Source organism: Portunus trituberculatus, chromosome 33, assembly GCF_017591435.1.
Source record: "Portunus trituberculatus isolate SZX2019 chromosome 33, ASM1759143v1, whole genome shotgun sequence".
Classification (NCBI taxonomy): domain Eukaryota; kingdom Metazoa; phylum Arthropoda; class Malacostraca; order Decapoda; family Portunidae; genus Portunus; species Portunus trituberculatus.
Window position 1 is genome coordinate 8,043,175 of NC_059287.1, and position 20,000 is coordinate 8,063,174.

The 20,000-nt window shown below is 38.3% G+C and overlaps 1 protein-coding gene across 1 annotated transcript in view; it reads right to left on the minus strand.

Moving 5' to 3' along the window:
• The window catches only part of LOC123512445, a 47,885-nt gene extending 30,310 nt beyond the window's left edge, over positions 1–17,575 (minus strand). The window contains exons 1-2 of the mRNA XM_045268862.1: positions 17,292–17,575; positions 14,861–15,043 (exon numbers count right to left, since the gene is read on the minus strand). Of these exons, the coding sequence (XP_045124797.1) occupies positions 14,861–15,035 (175 nt within the window). The 5' untranslated portion in view covers positions 15,036–15,043; positions 17,292–17,575. The remainder of the gene's footprint in view (positions 1–14,860; positions 15,044–17,291) is intronic.
• Between the last annotated feature and the right edge of the window lie 2,425 nt (positions 17,576–20,000).

Here is a 20,000-nt window from a genome sequence, read left to right on the forward strand (position 1 = left end):
TGAAGATGAAGATGAAGAAAGATGAAGATGAAGATGAAGAAAGATGAAGATGAAGATGAAGATGAAGATGAAGAAGATGACGAAGAAGAAGATGAAGAAGATGAAGAAGATGAAGAAGAAGAAGAAGATGAAGATGAAGATGAAGATGAAGAAGAAGAAGATGATGAAGATGAAGATGAAGAAGAAGAAGAAGATGAAGAAGAAGAAGAAGATGAAGAAGAAGATGAAGAAAGATGAAGAAGAAGATGAAGAAGATGAAGAAAGATGAAGAAGAAGATGAAGAAGATGAAGAAAGATGAAGATGAAGATGAAGAAAGATGAAGATGAAGATGAAGATGAAGATGAAGAAGAAGAAGAAGAAGATGATGAAGATGAAGAAGAAGAAGAAGAAGAAGAAGAAGATGAAGATGAAGATGAAGAAGATGAAGATGAAGATGAAGATGAAGATGAAGAAGATGAAGATGAAGATGAAGAAGATGAAGAAGAAGAAGATGAAGAAGAAGATGAAGAAGAAGATGAAGAAAGATGAAGAAGAAGATGAAGAAAGATGAAGATGAAGATGAAGAAAGATGAAGATGAAGATGAAGATGATGAAGATGAAGATGAAGAAGATGAAGAAGATGAAGATGAAGAAGATGAAGATGAAGAAGAAGATGAAGATGAAGATGAAGATGAAAATGAAGATGAAGATGAAGATGAAGATGAAGAAGATGAAGATGAAGAAGATGAAGAAGAAGAAGATGAAGAAGAAGATGAAGATGAAGATGAAGAAGAAGATGAAGAAGAAGATGAAGATGAATATGAAGATGAAGAAGAAAATGAAGATGAAGATGAAGAAGAAGATGAAGAAGATGAAGAAGAAGAAGATGAAGATGAAGATGAAGAAAGATCAAAATGAAGATGAAGATGAAGATGAAGATGAAGAAGATGAAGAAGAAGAAGAAGAAGAAGAAAGATGAAGAAGAAGAAGAAGAAAGATGAAGAAGAAGATGAAGAAAGATGAAGAAGATGATGAAGAAAGATGAAGATGAAGAAGATGAAGATGAAGAAGAAGAAGATGAAGATGAAGAAGATGAAGAAGAAGAAGAAGATGAAGATGAAGAAGATGAAGATGAAGAAGATGAAGATTGAAGATGAAGAAGATGAAGATTGAAGATGAAGAAGATGAAAATGAAGATGAAGAAGATGAAGATTGAAGATGAAGAAGATGAAGATGAAGATGATGAAGAAGATGAAGAAGAAGATGAAGAAGAAGATGAAGATGAAGATGAAGATGAAGATGAAGAAGAAGATGATGAAGATGAAGATGAAGATGAAGAAGAAGAAGATGATGAAGAAGAAGAAGATGAAGAAGAAGAAGATGAAGAAGAAGAAGAAGAAAGATGAAGAAGAAGATAAAGAAGAAGATGAAGAAAGATGAAGAAAGATGAAGAAGAAGATGAAGAAAGATGAAGAAGAAGATGAAGAAGAAGATGAAGAAAGATGAAGAAGAAGAAGATGAAGAAGAAGATGAAGAAAGATGAAGAAGAAGAAGATGAAGAAGATGAAGATGAAGAAGATGAAGAAGATGAAGATGAAGATGAAGATGAAGAAGATGATGAAGATGAAGAAGATGAAGATGAAAAGATGAAGATGAGGAAGAAAATGAAGAAGAAGATGAAGAAGAAGATGAAGAAGATGAAGATGAAGATGAAGAAGATGAAGATAAAGAAGATGATGAAGATGAAGAAGATGAAGATGAAGAAGATGAAGATGAGGAAGAAGAAGATGAAGAAGAAGAAGATGAAGAAGATGAAGATGAAAAAGATGAAGAAGATGAAGATTGAAGATGAAGAAGATGAAGATGAAGAAGATGAAGATTGAAGATGAAGAAGATGAAGATGAAGAAGATGAAGATTGAAAATGAAGAAGATGAAGATGAAGAAGATGAAGATGAAGATGAAGAAGAAGAAGAAGAAGAAGAAGATGAAGATGAAGATGAAGATGAAGATGAAGAAGAAGAAGAAGAAGATGAAGAAGAAGAAGATGAAGAAGAAGATGAAGAAAGATGAAGAAGAAGATGAAGAAAGATGAAGAAAGATGAAGAAGAAGAAGATGAAGAAGATGAAGATGAAGAAGATGAAGAAGATGAAGATGAAGAAGATGAAGAAGATGAAGATGAAGAAGATGAAGAAGATGAAGATGAAGAAGATAAAGAAGATGAAGATTGAAAATGAAGAAGATGAAGATGAAGATGAAGATGAAGAAGAAGATGAAGAAGAAGATGAAGATGAAGATGAAGATGAAGAAGATGAAGATGAAGATGAAGAAGATGAAGATGAAGAAGATGAAGATGAAGATGAAGAAGAAGAAGAAGAAGAAGAAAGATGAAGAAAGATGAAGAAGAAGATGAAGAAGAAGATGAATAAAGATGAAGAAGAAGAAGATGAAGAAGATGAAGAAGAAGATGAAGAAGATGAAGAAGAAGTAGATGAAGATGAAGATGAAGATAAAGATGAAGAAGAAGAAGAAGAAGTAGAAGAAAATGAAGATGAAGAAGAAGATGAAGAAGATGAAGAAGAAGAAGATGAAGAAGAAGATGAAGAAAGATGAAGAAGATGAAAAAAGATGAAGAAGAAGAAGATGAAGAAGAAGAAGATGAAGAAGATGAAGAAGATGAAGATGAAGAAGATGAAGATGAAGAAGATGAAGATGAAGAAGATGAAGATGAAGAAGATGAAGAAGAAGAAGATGAAGATGAAGATGAAGATGAAGAAAGATCAAAATGAAGATGAAGATGAAGATGAAGATGAAGAAGATGAAGAAGAAGAAGAAGAAGAAGAAGAAGAAAGATGAAGAAGAAGAAGAAGAAAGATGAAGAAGAAGAAGAAGAAAGATGAAGAAGAAGATGAAGAAAGATGAAGAAGATGATGAAGAAAGATGAAGATGAAGAAGATGAAGATGAAGAAGAAGAAGATGAAGATGAAGAAGATGAAGAAGAAGAAGAAGATGAAGATGAAGAAGATGAAGATGAAGAAGATGAAGATTGAAGATGAAGAAGATGAAGATTGAAGATGAAGAAGATGAAAATGAAGATGAAGAAGATGAAGATTGAAGATGAAGAAGATGAAGATGAAGATGATGAAGAAGATGAAGAAGAAGATGAAGAAGAAGATGAAGATGAAGATGAAGATGAAGATGAAGAAGAAGATGATGAAGATGAAGATGAAGATGAAGAAGAAGAAGATGATGAAGAAGAAGAAGATGAAGAAGAAGAAGATGAAGAAGAAGAAGAAGAAAGATGAAGAAGAAGATAAAGAAGAAGATGAAGAAAGATGAAGAAAGATGAAGAAGAAGATGAAGAAAGATGAAGAAGAAGATGAAGAAGAAGATGAAGAAAGATGAAGAAGAAGAAGATGAAGAAGAAGATGAAGAAAGATGAAGAAGAAGAAGATGAAGAAGATGAAGATGAAGAAGATGAAGAAGATGAAGATGAAGAAGATGAAGATGAAGAAGATGAAGATGAAGAAGATGATGAAGATGAAGAAGATGAAGATGAAAAAGATGAAGATGAGGAAGAAAATGAAGAAGAAGATGAAGAAGAAGATGAAGAAGATGAAGATGAAGATGAAGAAGATGAAGATAAAGAAGATGATGAAGATGAAGAAGATGAAGATGAAGAAGATGAAGATGAGGAAGAAGAAGATGAAGAAGAAGAAGATGAAGAAGATGAAGATGAAAAAGATGAAGAAGATGAAGATTGAAGATGAAGAAGATGAAGATGAAGATGAAGATTGAAGATGAAGAAGATGAAGATGAAGAAGATGAAGATTGAAAATGAAGAAGATGAAGATGAAGAAGATGAAGATGAAGATGAAGAAGAAGAAGAAGAAGAAGAATATGAAGATGAAGATGATGAAGATGAAGATGAAGATGAAGATGAAGATGAAGAAGAAGAAGAAGAAGAAGATGAAGAAGAAGAAGATGAAGAAGAAGATGAAGAAAGATGAAGAAGATGATGAAGAAAGATGAAGAAAGATGAAGAAGAAGAAGATGAAGAAGATGAAGATGAAGAAGATGAAGAAGATGAAGATGAAGAAGATGAAGAAGATGAAGATGAAGAAGATGAAGAAGATGAAGATGAAGAAGATAAAGAAGATGAAGAAGATGAAGATGAAGAAGATAAAGAAGATGAAGATTGAAAATGAAGAAGATGAAGATGAAGATGAAGATGAAGAAGAAGATGAAGAAGAAGATGAAGATGAAGATGAAGATGAAGAAGATGAAGATGAAGATGAAGAAGATGAAGATGAAGATGAAGAAGATGAAGATGAAGATGAAGAAGAAGAAGAAGAAGAAGAAAGATGAAGAAAGATGAAGAAGAAGATGAAGAAGAAGATGAATAAAGATGAAGAAGAAGAAGATGAAGAAGATGAAGAAGAAGATGAAGAAGATGAAGAAGAAGTAGATGAAGATGAAGATGAAGATAAAGATGAAGAAGAAGAAGAAGAAGTAGAAGAAAATGAAGATGAAGAAGAAGATGAAGAAGATGAAGAAGAAGAAGATGAAGAAGAAGATGAAGAAAGATGAAGAAGATGAAAAAGATGAAGAAGAAGAAGATGAAGAAGAAGAAGATGAAGAAGATGAAGAAGATGAAGATGAAGAAGATGAAGAAGATGAAGATGAAGAAGATGAAGATGAAGAAGATGAAGATGAAGAAGATGAAGATGAAGAAGATGAAGAAGAAGAAGATGAAGATGAAGATGAAGATGAAGAAAGATCAAAATGAAGATGAAGATGAAGATGAAGATGAAGAAGATGAAGAAGAAGAAGAAGAAGAAGAAGAAGATGAAGAAGAAGAAGAAGAAAGATGAAGAAGAAGAAGAAGAAAGATGAAGAAGAAGATGAAGAAAGATGAAGAAGATGATGAAGAAAGATGAAGATGAAGAAGATGAAGATGAAGAAGAAGAAGATGAAGATGAAGAAGATGAAGAAGAAGAAGAAGAAGAAGATGAAGAAGATGAAGATGAAGAAGATGAAGATTGAAGATGAAGAAGATGAAGATTGAAGATGAAGAAGATGAAAATGAAGATGAAGAAGATGAAGATTGAAGATGAAGAAGATGAAGATGAAGATGATGAAGAAGATGAAGAAGAAGATGAAGAAGAAGATGAAGATGAAGATGAAGATGAAGAAGAAGATGATGAAGATGAAGATGAAGATGAAGAAGAAGAAGATGATGAAGAAGAAGAAGATGAAGAAGAAGAAGATGAAGAAGAAGAAGAAGAAAGATGAAGAAGAAGATAAAGAAGAAGATGAAGAAAGATGAAGAAAGATGAAGAAGAAGATGAAGAAAGATGAAGAAGAAGATGAAGAAGAAGATGAAGAAAGATGAAGAAGAAGAATATGAAGAAGAAGATGAAGAAAGATGAAGAAGAAAAGATGAAGAAGATGAAGATGAAGAAGATGAAGAAGATGAAGATGAAGAAGATGAAGATGAAGAAGATGAAGATGAAGAAGATGATGAAGATGAAGAAGATGAAGATGAAAAGATGAAGATGAGGAAGAAAATGAAGAAGAAGATGAAGAAGAAGATGAAGAAGATGAAGATGAAGATGAAGAAGATGAAGATAAAGAAGATGATGAAGATGAAGAAGATGAAGATGAAGAAGATGAAGATGAGGAAGAAGAAGATGAAGAAGAAGAAGATGAAGAAGATGAAGATGAAAAAGATGAAGAAGATGAAGATTGAAGATGAAGACGATGAAGATGAAGAAGATGAAGATTGAAGATGAAGAAGATGAAGATGAAGAAGATGAAGATTGAAAATGAAGAAGATGAAGATGAAGAAGATGAAGATGAAGATGAAGAAGAAGAAGAAGAAGAATATGAAGATGAAGATGATGAAGATGAAGATGAAGATGAAGATGAAGATGAAGAAGAAGATGAAGATGAAGATGAAGAAGAAGAAGAAGAAGATGAAGAAGAAGAAGATGAAGAAGAAGATGAAGAAAGATGAAGAAGAAGATGAAGAAAGATGAAGAAAGATGAAGAAGAAGAAGATGAAGAAGATGAAGATGAAGAAGATGAAGAAGATGAAGATGAAGAAGATGAAGAAGATGAAGATGAAGAAGATGAAGAAGATGAAGATGAAGAAGATAAAGAAGATGAAGATTGAAAATGAAGATGATGAAGATGAAGATGAAGATGAAGAAGAAGATGAAGAAGAAGATGAAGATGAAGATGAAGATGAAGAAGATGAAGATGAAGATGAAGAAGATGAAGATGAAGAAGATGAAGATGAAGATGAAGAAGAAGAAGAAGAAGAAGAAAGATGAAGAAAGATGAAGAAGATGAAGAAGAAGATGAAGAAGAAGATGAATAAAGATGAAGAAGAAGAAGATGAAGAAGATGAAGAAGAAGATGAAGAAGATGAAGAAGAAGTAGATGAAGATGAAGATGAAGATAAAGATGAAGAAGAAGAAGAAGAAGTAGAAGAAAATGAAGATGAAGAAGAAGATGAAGAAGATGAAGAAGAAGAAGATGAAGAAGAAGATGAAGAAAGATGAAGAAGATGAAAAAAGATGAAGAAGAAGAAGATGAAGAAGAAGAAGATGAAGAAGATGAAGAAGATGAAGATGAAGAAGATGAAGAAGATGAAGATGAAGAAGATGAAGATGAAGAAGATGAAGATGAAGAAGATGAAGATGAAGAAGAAGAAGAAGAAGAAGAAGATGAAGACGAAGAAGATGAAGAAGAAGAAGATGAAGAAGATGAAGATGAAGAAGATGAAGAAGATGAAGATGAAAAAGATGAAGATGAAGAAGATGAAGAAGATGAAGATGAAGATTGAAAATGAAGAAGATAAAGATGAAGATGAAGATGAAGAAGATGAAGAAGAAGATGAAGATGAAGATGAAGAAGATGAAGATGAAGAAGATGAAGATGAAGAAGAAGAAGATGAAGAAGAAGAAGATGAAGAAGAAGAAAGATGAAGAAGAAGAAGAAGAAAGATGAAGAAGAAGATGAATAAAGATGAAGAAGAAGATGAAGAAGAAGATGAATAAAGATGATGAAGAAGAAGAAGAAGAAGAAGAAGATGAAGAAGAAGAAGAAGAAGAAGAAGAAGAAAATGAAGAAGATGAAGATGATGAAGATGAAGATGAAGATGAAGAAGATGAAGAAGATGAAGATGAAGAAGATGAAGATGAAGAAGATGAAGATGAAGAAGATGAAGATGAAGAAGATGAAGATGAAGAAGATGAAGAAGATGAAGATGAAGAAGATGAAGCTGAAGAAGATGAAGATGAAGATGAAGAAGATGAAGATGAAGAAGATGAAGAAGATGAAGATGAAGATGAAGAAGATGAAGATGAAGATGAAGATGAAGAAGATGAAGATGAAGATGAAGATGAAGAAGATAAAGATGAAGAAGATGAAGATGAAGAACATGAAGATGAAGATGAAGATGAAGATGAACAAGAACAAGAAAGAACAAGAACAAGAAAGAAGAAGAAGAAGAAGAAGAAGAAGAAGATGAAGAAGAAGAAGAAGAAGAAGAAGAAGAAGAAGAAGAAGATGAAGATGAAGAAGAAGATGAAGATGAAGATGAAGATGAAGATGAAGAAGATGAAGATGAAGATGAAGAAGATGAAGATGAAGATGAAGAAGATGAAGATGAAGATGAAGAAGAAGAACAACAACAACAACAACAACAACAACAACTAACCCGCCTGTGTGACGTAACCCTGGACCACCTACAGGTCAGCGAAGCCGCCGTGACAAAGCTTATGCGCAGCACCGACACCAGGAAGGCGCCCGGCCCTGACGACGTCTCGCCCTTCCTGCTGAAGCACTGTGCGGAGGAGCTAACAAAGCCCCTCACACACATCTTCCGCCAGTGCCTACAAACCAGCACCTGGCCAGCTGCATGGAAGGAGGCTCGGGTCACTCCGGTACACAAAAAAAAGGATAAAGGTGACCCAGCAAACTACCGCCCCATCTCTCTCCTGTCAGCTGTCAGCAAGATCTTGGAGAGAATAATAGCTGAGCAGCTGACCTGTCACCTAGAGGAGCGTCACCTCATATCTCCACGCCAATATGGATTTAGAAAGAGACGTTCCGCCTCCGACATGCTTCTCCTCCTCACACAAGCCTGGCATGACGCCCTCGACGCCGGCCGCCCCACCCTCGTCATTGCCCTTGACATTGCTGGGGCTTTTGACAGAGTTTGGCACAAAGGACTCCTGGCCAAGCTCGAACAGTTCGGCATCACAGGACAACTGCTAGAGCTGTTCTCCAGCTACCTACAAGGCCGGAGTCTGAGAGTAGTGTTGGGAGGGTGCACGTCAACCACACACCCAGTGGAGGCCTCCGTTCCACAGGGCTCGATCCTTGGCCCCATCCTGTGGAACGTATATTTCAACGACCTCCTTCAGAGCCTCGCACCTGTGTCGGCATACGCGGACGATGCCACTCTCTCGCACAGCTTCGGTAGAGAGGAGGCAGTGAACGTGATTGATGTCACCAACCGCCACCTTGGTGACATCATGGCCTGGGGTAAACAGTGGCAAGTCAAGTTTGCTGCCGAAAAAAACCCAGGCCGTGGTCATCTCACGTTCACGGGAGGACGTCAGGCTGTTTGAAGGCCAGCTGAAGTTTGGAGAAGACACCCTTGCCATTAAGGACTCCATCAACATCCTGGGGGGTGGAGGTAGACTCCAAACTCAGCTTCGACCGCCACCTGGAGAGCGTGGCACGTAAGGCATCCCTGAGGGTGACACTCCTACGTCGAGTGAGGCACCTACTGATGCCAAGGGGCTCATGACGCTGTACAAAGCGCAGGTGAGGCCCATCATGGAGTACAGCCCCCTCAGCTGGATGTGCAGTGCCCAGTCCCACCTCTCCCTGCTGGACAAGGTGCAGCGGCGAGCCGAGCGCCTCCTTCGCGATGCCGGTGGCCTGGGACAGCAGCCCCAAGCTGAGCTACAGCGACAGTGGCATCAGGGGCAGCAGTTGCAGCAGAGACAGCAGCGACAGCACCCAGACCCTCACCAAGACTCCCCTATCAACGTGCTGGACAGCTTGGAGCACCGAAGGCGTGTTGGGGCCCTTACTGTGCTGCACAAAGCCCAGGTGCAGCAAATACCTCACCTCACGGCTCTACGGATACCCTGGAGGAGGAGTGAACGTACTACGAGAGCGGTAGTGTCCGACACCCTCCTCGAGGTGCCGAGGTGCCATTCTGTGAGGTGTCAGCGCCTTCTCCCACGACACCGCGGTGTTGTGGAACGCCTTCACCTCAGTAATGGACGTCTCCAGCATGTCCACCCAGCAAGTGAAGTGTGCTGCCCACGCCTGGTTACGGACACATCCGCCTGATAGTGACAGTGACAGGTGATAAAATGGCAGTGTCCACCAGCCTGCAATTCCACCTGACAGTGACAGTGGAGGAAAATAGTATGCCTGACAGTGACAGTGAAACACAGTGACGTGGGATGTGCGTGTGCCTGACATGACAGTGCTGATCAGTGGCGAGGGAGGTGCGCAACTGACAGTGACAGTTTTATAACACCCTCGCTCACAATGCCGTCCCCGGGAGCAGCTTTAGAATGAGCGTCACATGCCAGTGCACGCTCTTAGCTCACGAACTCAACTCCAACTGTAAACATACGTGTAAAATATGTATGTTATGTGCATTAAGTTTAAATAATAGAAGAAGAAGAAGAAGAAGAAGAAGAAGAAGAAGAAGAAGAAGAAGAAGAGCAACAACAACAATAACAACAGCAACAACAGCAATAATAACAACAACAACAACAACAACAACAACAACAACAACAACAACGATATCTTCACCACTACCACCACCACCACCACCACCACCAAAAACAACAATACTAGGAAATAAGACATCGAGCCACACACACACACACACACACACACACACACACACACCGCGTTGTGTAGTGGTTAGTCAAGGCCACCTGGAGACAATGCCAGATCACAGTTTCGCGGGTCTCCTGATACGTCATCAACCGACGATCGGCTACCGGTCGTCGCCTCAGTTAGTTTTGAATGGACAGCGGTGGGGTACGCTCCGCGCGCACTTAGTTTCCATTATAAAACTACTTGTGACAATGCCTTCTACTTGCTGTGTACCTTATTGCAAGGGCAATTACAAAATTGGTCCAAGAGTGAGTGTGTACCGATTCCCTCAACAGCCTGAGCTTCGGAGGAAATGGTTACAAGCCATCAGGAGGAAGCATTTCACTCCAACTCATCACAGCAGGGTAAGCACTATACAGGTATTTGTTGTTTTGCATGATCTACTTGCTAAGTTGCGAATTGGGTACTTTCCTGTTATTGCCCCACCGCTATTTTTAGGTTAGGTTAGGTTAGTTTAAGATAGGTTAGGTTAGAAAAATAGTTAACCTAACCTATATTAACCGACGAGGTCGCTGTGCGACTGATAAAGGATAACCTAGATGGGCCCTGGTGGCCCTTTGTTATCCTATTATTTATGTATATGTATGTTATGTATTAACCTAACCTAACCTATCCTAACCTAAGATAAAGAAAATCAAATACAACAGAAAATTCAGAAAATTAGTGGTGGGACAATAACAGGAAAGATACTCTTTAAGAAATTAAAGCAAAGATACAAATTTATTACCTTATGAAATTTGTTTATACTGACAACATTATGAGTAAAACCTAGTAACTTAAATCTTTAAAAATGATACTTTAACTGTAATTAAATACATGTATAAGATGCTTAAAATAGGTAAAGATTTGTGAATATTGATACTAATGAGAAATATACAGAGTATTTAAGAAGAGATAGAGAGTGAGAGAAGGGAGAAATATATAGAGAAAAAAATAATACGAGTACATAAATATTTCTAGCTATTAATACTCATTATTGCAGTAATAGTGCTATGTGTTACTGAGGTCATTATTTAACACAAACTGTTTAAGTTTGTGTTTGAATGTAGCAATGCTGCAGTTATGTGGTACATGTCTTGCAATATTATTCCATACTAGTGCACCTTTATATCTAAATGTTTTCTGCATCATGGCTGTCCTACATAATGGTACATGAATTTTATGACTGTCTTGTTATATGGGAGTGAACCTGATGATTCCTGATAAACATATCATTGAATATTGGGGGCAAACACCTGTTGCTGTATCTATACATTAGCTTACTGACAGTGAATATATGAATTTTATGGAGAGGCAGTACTTGTAGTGAAAGGAATAGTGGTGCAGTATGATCCCTGTAATTTGGAGATGCAGTAATCCTGATAGCTTTTGTTTGCATTTTGAATAAAGAATCAATATGGCATCTGCTTGCACTACCTCTATTCCATATAGTAGGTAAGGGTATATAAAGCTATTATATATTACAATGAGGGTTGACTTACACAAAAATTACCTAGGTTTGACTAACATTCCAATTCCTTTGGCAATTTTTGGTTTTAGTTACTCTGACATGCTCAGACCAAGATAAAGTTGTATCAATCATAAGCCCTAAAACCCCTTAGTGGAGCATTTACAATTTTTTATGGCCTCTGCTCCTGCTTTAAAAACTCTGGCACAGACATCTGTGACAGATGTTTTTAGCTTGCGTGTCTAAAAGTGGTGCTTTTACTTTGTTGGTCTAAAGGGGGTGTTTTTACCTTGCTGGTCTAAAGGAGGTGTTTTTTCTTGCTGGTCTAAATGAGGTACCTTTAGCTTGCTGGTCTAAAAGGGGTGTTTTTAGCTTGCTGGTGTAAAGGGGGTGTTTTTAGCTTGCTGGTCTAAAGGTGGTGCTTTTAGTTTGCTGGTCTAAAGGGGGCGTTTTTACCTTGCTGGTCTAAATTTTTTTTTTTTTCTTGTGTCTAAAGGGGATGTTTTTAGCTTGCTAGTCTAAAAAGGATGTTGTTAGCTAGCGTGTCTAAAGGGGGCATTTTTAGCTTGCTGGTCTAAAGGGGGTGTTTTTAGCTTGCTTGTGTAAAGGTGGTGTTTTTAGCATGCTGGTGTAAAGGGGGTGTTTTTAGTTTGCTGGTCTAAAGGGTGTGCTTTTAGCTTGCGTGTCTAAAGGTGGTGTTTTTAGCTTGCGTGTCTAAAGGGGATGTTTTTAGCTTGCTGGTCTAAAGGGGGTGTTTTTAGCTTGCGTGTCTAAAGGGGGTGCTTTTAGCTTGCGTGTCTAAAGGGGGTGCTTTTAGCTTGCTGGTCTTAAGGGGATGCTTTTAGCTTTCTGGTCTAAAGGGGATGTTTTTAGCTTGCGTGTCTAAATGGGTATTTTTAGATTGCTCGTCTAAATGGGGTGTTTTTAGCTTGCGTGTCTAAAGGTGGTGCTTTTAGTTTACTGCTCTAAAGAGGGTGTTTTTAACTGGCTGGTCTAAAACAGTTGTTTTTAGCTTGCTGGTCTAGAGAAAAGTGAATGTAGGACGCAAAGTAAGTGTCTTCGTTTCCATGGGGTTAAGAAAAATTTACCAATAATTCAAAAAGTATCCATTTTAATAAAAAAAAAAAAAAAAAAAATTGGCCGATATACATCAGTGTGGGGTTTACTTTGTACGTAACTCTGAGGTATGGTCTAAATTTGGCTTGTACGTAACTGCAAGATTACTTGGACCGGTTTGATGTATAGCAAGGTATTACTGTTACTTTGTGTGTATATATGTGTACCTATGTGTTGCCCATATTGGAGCTCCACTATTTTATTGTTCTTCTCTTTTACATAATTCTGTATGCTGCCTAAACACGTTTTTTTTTTTTTTTTATGCATAACGCTGCCTCATTGATGCCTTGTGTCATATAAACACATGGATTTGTGTTCTTAGCAGTATGCCTTCGTGTAATAAATTCTTGATTTTGATACACAAAAAATATGGTGTGTCTTGGTGCTATCTTTTCCTATACAGTAATACCATGATAAATGTTGGGGCTGTACGTATAGTGAAATTACGTTTATCGAAACCTATTTTGCATAGTAATAGGGAGGTTGCGTTCCTGGACCCCTGTGGACTCCCACCTCATTGTTTTGGGTTGGGTTCTCACATGCCCCTAACATTGTTCAACTTAGCTTTTAGCACACATTGTAATGTATATAGACATGCATAATGATATGTACATACGTACACACAGTGAAGCAGTCCATCTCTTCTTCTGTGGGTGACGGCACGCATTGGTCTAAAGGATGTGTTTGTAGCTTGCTGGTCTAAAGGGGGTGTTTATAGCTTTCTGGTCTAAAGGGGGTGTTTTTAAGTTGTTGGTCTAAAGGGGGTGTTTTTTTTTATCTTGCTGGTCTACAGGATTTTTTTTTTAGGTTGCTGCTCTAGAGGGGATGTTTTTAGATTGCTGGTCTAAAAGGGGTGTCTTTAGCTTGCTGGTCTAAAGGGGGTGTTTTTAGCTTGTTGGTCTAAAAGGGTGTTTTAGCTTGCTGGTCTACAGGGGGTGTCTTTAGCTTGTTGGTCTAAAACTCTAAAGGGAATATAAATGTATATTTGTACGTAACTCTAAGGTATGATCTAAATTTGGCTTGTACGTAACTGCGAGATTACGTGCATCGGTTGGACATATAGCGAGGTATTAATGTATGTATAAATGATCATCGTCTTAGGCAATAATGTTTTTTATTATGATGTTTTGTATTGAGTAACTCTGTATCTTTTCAGGTGTGTGAGCTCCACTTCACACCTGCTGATTATGAACATGAGACATTACACTTCGATGAAAGGAGTGGGAGAAGGCTGACTACGAAACTGGATGTACTGTGTGGCCCCTGTTCACCTAGAAGTAAATATGTACGGGATGTAACTCGAGGGGTTGTGGCCTCGCTCTCCCGGTGTGTGGAGTGTGTTGTGGTCTCAGTCCTACCCGAAGATTAGTCTATGAGCTCTGAGCTCGTTCCGTAATGAGGAAGACTGGCTGGGTGACCAGCAGACGAACGAGGTGAATCACACGGAGTGCCGTAGCGGTCAGTATTAGCACCAATCATATATATATATAAACGAGTGAATAGCTACATAAATCTGTTTGTGGATGATACGAAACTGTGCTGAGTTATAAAGCAAAAAGAGAATTGTGAAATACTGCAGGAAGACCTAAACAAGATCTGGGAATGGAGTAAAAAGTGAAAAATGGAATCAATGTAGACAAAAGCCATATCATGGAAATGGGAAAGAGTGAAAGACGACCCGTGGAAATCTATAAGATGGGAGATGGAGTAGAACTGGAGAAAAATAAAGGAAAAGGACTTAGGAGTGACGATGGAAAACAATCAACCGCTAAGCCATATTGGTAGAATTTTCAGAGACATAATTTGGTAAGGAATATTGGAGTAGGATTTCACTACATGGACAAAGAAATGACGAAGAAATTGATAAGTACTATAATAAGACCCAGATTGGAATATGCAGGAGTAGTGTGGACCCCTCATAAAAAGAAATAAGGAAGTTGGAGAGGCTACAAAAAATGGCTACAAGAATGGTTCCAAAATTTGAAGGGATGACATATGAGGAGAGACTAAAGGCTATGGATCTACCAACCCTGGAACAGAGAAGGGAGAGAGGGGATCTGATACAAGTTTATAAATTGATCAACGGAATGGACCAAGTCGATAATGAGAAACTGATCCTGAGAGAAGAATGACATTCGAAGCACAAGATCGCATAGTAAAAAGATGAGAAAGGGAAGATGTCTGAGAGATGTTAAAAAATATAGTTTCCCACAAAGATGTGTTGAGACGTGGAACAGTTTGAGTGAAGAAGTGGTGTCAGCAACGAGTGTGAATAGTTTTAGAGAAAAATTGGATAAGTGTAGATATGGAGACGGGGCCACACGAGCATAAAGCCCAGGCCCTGTAAAACTACAACTAGGTAAATACACTTACATTCACGGGGCACGAAGATATTCACACTCGGAATCTTGTGAGTGGTGATGAAGGCGATGAAGAAACGACGCCCGAGTGAATGATGAAGGAAGGCACTGGTCATCTCCCCTTGCACCATCACAACCACCATCACCATCACCCCCACCGCCATCACCATGATCTTCATAGGTGCCATGGTTGCTACTGTCATACGGATAATATATATATATATATATATATATATATATATATATATATATATATATATATATATATATATATATATATATATATATATATATATATATACACACACACACACACACACACACATCCCCGGTAGCTCAGTGGTTAGAGCGCGGGCTTCACAAGCCAGAGGACCGGGGTTCGATTCCCCGGCCGGGTGGAGATATTTGGGTGTCTCCCCTTTCACGTGTAGCCCCTGTTCACCTAGCAGTGAGTAGGTACGGGATGTAAATCGAGGAGTTGTGACCTTGTTGTCCCGGTGTGTGATGTGTGCCTGGTCACAGGCCTATCCGAAGATCGGAAATAATGAGCTCTGAGCTCGTTCCGTAGGGTAACGTCTGGCTGTCTCGTCAGAGACTGCAGCAGATCAAACAGTGAAACACACACACACACACACACACACACACACGCGGTGGCGCAGTGGATAAGGTGGTGAGCGTGGGATCCGGCAGACGTCCACGCGTAGGTTCGAATCCCACCACGTACAGCCTTAAAACAATTTGCCACTTGTCGAGTGGTTTAAAATTACCTACATGTCAAGATGAGCTTGGGTGGTGATATGGGCCCTAATATGGGTACCACTATAAATAAAATTGCCTGCGCCACTAATGGGCGGAAGCTAAACAGCGCTTCCCATACGCTCTTCAAGTGTGCCTACAGGCGCTATGGGCGTTACCGTAAGGAAAAAAAAAAAAATATATATATATATATATATATATATATATATATATATATATACAGAGAGAGAGAGAGAGAGAGAGCCAGCCAGGCTTCCCCATTACGAAGCGAACTCGGAGCTCATGGACCAATCTGCTGGTAGGACTGAGACCACAACACACTCCGGGAAAGTGAGGCCACAACCCCTCGAGTTACATCCCGTATACCTACTTGCTGTTAGGTGAACATGGGCTACACATTAAGAGGCCTGCCCATTTGCCTCACCGCGCCCGGGACTCGACAAGACCTTTTTGGTTGTGAGCCGAACGTGCTAACCACTACACAATGCGGTGTGGGTGTGTGTGTGTGTTAGTAATGTGATGTTATTGTAAATGCTAATAGTGGCCCTTTCCTAATATTGGTACTTGAGGCGGTATCATGACTGGGCAACGGCGGCAACAACAACAACAACAACAACAACAATAACAATAAAACTTGACAAAACACTGTATTTATGCCATCATAATAAAAATTCGTAACTGGTATCTATTACCTTTGATGACGCCAGCGAAATCAGTTTATTAATAAAACTATGTGATGTTACATACTAAAGATCATACATATGTTACAATTACGTTCCTTGAGGTAAACTGCCCGTACAACTCAGTCAGACCTAAACCAAAGACCATCATTATGATCTCTGAACGGAAACAAAAAGCTATGCTTTGATCCGTCTCACGCAGGATGTCACACAAGCACACAGGCATACAGACACTGTGATTATAGTATTGACAGATTCCAAATGAGGTGAACAAACTCATAAACTCTGCACGAGCCAGAACACTAAGTACTTTTTATCTTTGTTTTCTTCTCGTCCCCATACGCAGAACGAAAAATGAATAAATAAATGACAACAATAACAACAACAACAACAATAATAATAGTAATAACATTATTATTATTATCTTTAATAGTAACAATGGTAATTAATAATAATAATAATAATGATAATAATAATAATAATAATAATAATAATAATGGTAATAATAATAATAATGATAGTATTAGTAATAATGATAATAATAATAATAATAATAATAATTATAATAATTATAATAATAATAATAATAATAATAATAATACTTGGATATTTTCACATTCCGTCACCGTGGATGGTAGCAAGCACACACTACAGAACGTGTTAGATCTGAGTTTATTGTACATAAGTACTAGCCTACATAGATAGACACTCTCGACTCACTAAGTCAAGTGTGAGGACACCACTGTGAACTTTGCCATCTACACTCTAACAACTCAAGTTCATACTGTTAGAATGGTGCTCAGGTCAAGGCCTTTTCTAGAGCTTATTTTACAGGCTTAATCTCATTCAGAATTTCCAAAGACCTATCTAGTTGGGGTATTTGTTTATTTGCTAAAGAGAATCTGTTCAAATATCACCACAATAATGAAAACAACGTCAGTTCCTAATCTGATTCTCAAAGATATATATACATAATTGAAACAAAACGAGACCTTCACTTTGGCTTACCGTACTCTAGCGTAGCTGAAGGCTCTTCTGCTGCTCCCGTCACGGATCACGTTCACGACTGACTGACACCTGCGCGGCAGTGGTCGCTGGTCGAACTGGCTGAACCCTGCTGATGCCGGCTATCCCACCACGCAACCTTTCTCCCCCATACACACGTCATGCGTCCAAACCACAAACACTGGTGGTACTTTACGTATTTATCATGGAAAGTGTTGGCGACTGCAAGCCTGATCGAAATAAATGGATTGCTGGCGAACCATGTGGGAACTCTCTCTCTCTCTCTCTCTCTCTCTCTCTCTCTCTCTCTCTCTCTATATATATATATATATATATATATATATATATATATATATATATATATATATATATATGTGTGTGTGTGTGTGTGTCTTGAAGTAACAGAAGACAATATCTGCTTGAATTTCAAGTGATCTGAGAATATCCCAAGATTGACTCTCTCTCTCTCTCTCTCTCTCTTGGAGGTCACCTGTAATATATATATATATATATATATATATATATATATATATATATATATATATATATTACTGGCTATAGCGCCTGTAGGCACACTTGAAGAACGTATTGGAAGCACTGTTAAGCTTCCGCCCATTAGTGGCGCAGGTAAATTTTATTTATAGTGGTACCCATATGACCACCCAAGCGCATCTTCGGTGTAACCACCTAGAACCTGGGTATCATGGTGACATGTAGGTGACTCTAAACCAGTCGACAAATGGCATAGTTTCAAAGTGATATGTGGTGTTGTGGGATTCGAACCTACGCGTTGACGTCTGTCCGATCCCACACTCATCTTATCCACTACGCTACCGCCTCGCTATAATAATGATAATAATAACACACACACACACACACACATAATAATATATATATATATATATATATATATATATATATATATATATATATATATATATATATATATATATATTCAAGAGTGGAGACTGGCCAAGGGCAACAAAAAATGAAAAAAAAAAAAACACTAAATTGCCAGTTCCCTTAGACTTAGAGTTATTGAGAGTTATCCAAAAGTAAGGAACAAATGTCTCGATACCTCCCTCTCAAAAAAAAAGTTAAGTCGTAGGAAGATGGAAATACAGAAGCAGGCCAGGAGTTCCAAAGTTTACCAGAGGAAGGTATGGATGATTTTGAGTACTGATTAACTCCTGTATTAGAGCAGTGTTTCCTAATCCTTTTTGGATGCGAGCCTAAATGCAATATCTTTACCTGCAGTAGCTACCCTAATTGTAATAATATATCCAACCATTTCATGTTGCAATTATTGTGTTATACATAAAAGCTATTCGTACTACGGGTGCAATTGCACAAGTATAGGTGTTTTATGACCGCGCCTCTTTTTGTTGCTATCTATCCATCACAATCTTTACCTTCTCCTATTAAAGTAAATCAGTTACATTATTCAAAATAAAAATGTGAACAGCTGTGAAATATTAGAATATGTTTTTGTAAAACCCTCTGGCGACCTTCACAAATACCCTCGTGACCTTAATTTGGATCGCGACCCTGGAGTTGGGAACCAGTGTTTTAGAGAGTTGGACAGAATAGGGATGAGAGGAAGAAGAAAGCCTTGTGCAGCGAGGCCGCAGGAGGAGGGGAGGCATGCAGTTAGCAAGATTAGTAGAGAAGTTAGCATGAAAATAGCGATAAAAGATAGCAAGAGAAGAAACATTCCGGCGGTGAAAAAGAGGCTGAAGACAGTCAGAGGAAGCGAGTTGATAAGACGAAAAGCTTTTGATTCCACCATATCTAACAAACCTATGTGAGTGGAATCCCCCCTAAACATGCAATCAGTACTCCGTACAAGGAAGGATAAGGCCCTTATACAGAGTTAGCAGTTAGAGGGGTGAGGAAAACTGGCGGAGACGCCTCAGAACGCCTAACTTCATAAAAGCCGCCGTGGTACAGTGGAACCATGCGTGCTTTGGGGTCCGAGGGGTCTCCAAGCGCACGGGTTCGAATCCTGTCCACGGTCCGAGTGTAGGTTGGGTTTCCTCACTCGGGGCAACGGTTTCCTAGCGGGTGGGCTTTGAGATAGGAGGTGCCCCAAAAAGTATCCCCTTTAGCCCATAAATTCCCGTGAAAAGCCCACAAGGTATAAATAAAAAAAAAAAAAGCTGTTTTAACAAGAAATGAGATGTGAAGTATCCAATCTAGATTATGAATAACGGACAGATCCAGAGTTTTTCGGAACTAGGGATTGATGCCATGCTTTGCGTCTAGCTAGATAAAGGGACGTACATGTACATGTGTAGGGGTCGTGACGCATAGTGAGTTATGAACCTGATACCTGAGTAATATAAGGGATGGCTAACTGCTTTTCCTCAATAATGACAGTACTGAATAACTGCAGGGGGAAATTCTTGCAGTTTGAAATTAGGCTGTACCTTTTGGATGGTATTGTTTGTTGGCGGACAAAGGTTTAGTTGCCATACACAACAGCAAGTTTTGAAAGAGTATTCCAGACCTGATGCATGTACGAGTACATGTATTGTCCAGGGGGAAGCGGCAGTTTTACAAATGTAAAAGATTGGAATGCTTTGCATTCCAATCTTTTACATAATAATAATGACAATAATAATAATAATAATAATAATAATAATAATAATAATAATAATAATAATAATAATAATAATAATAATAATAAAACAAAACTCAAAAGCGCCACAT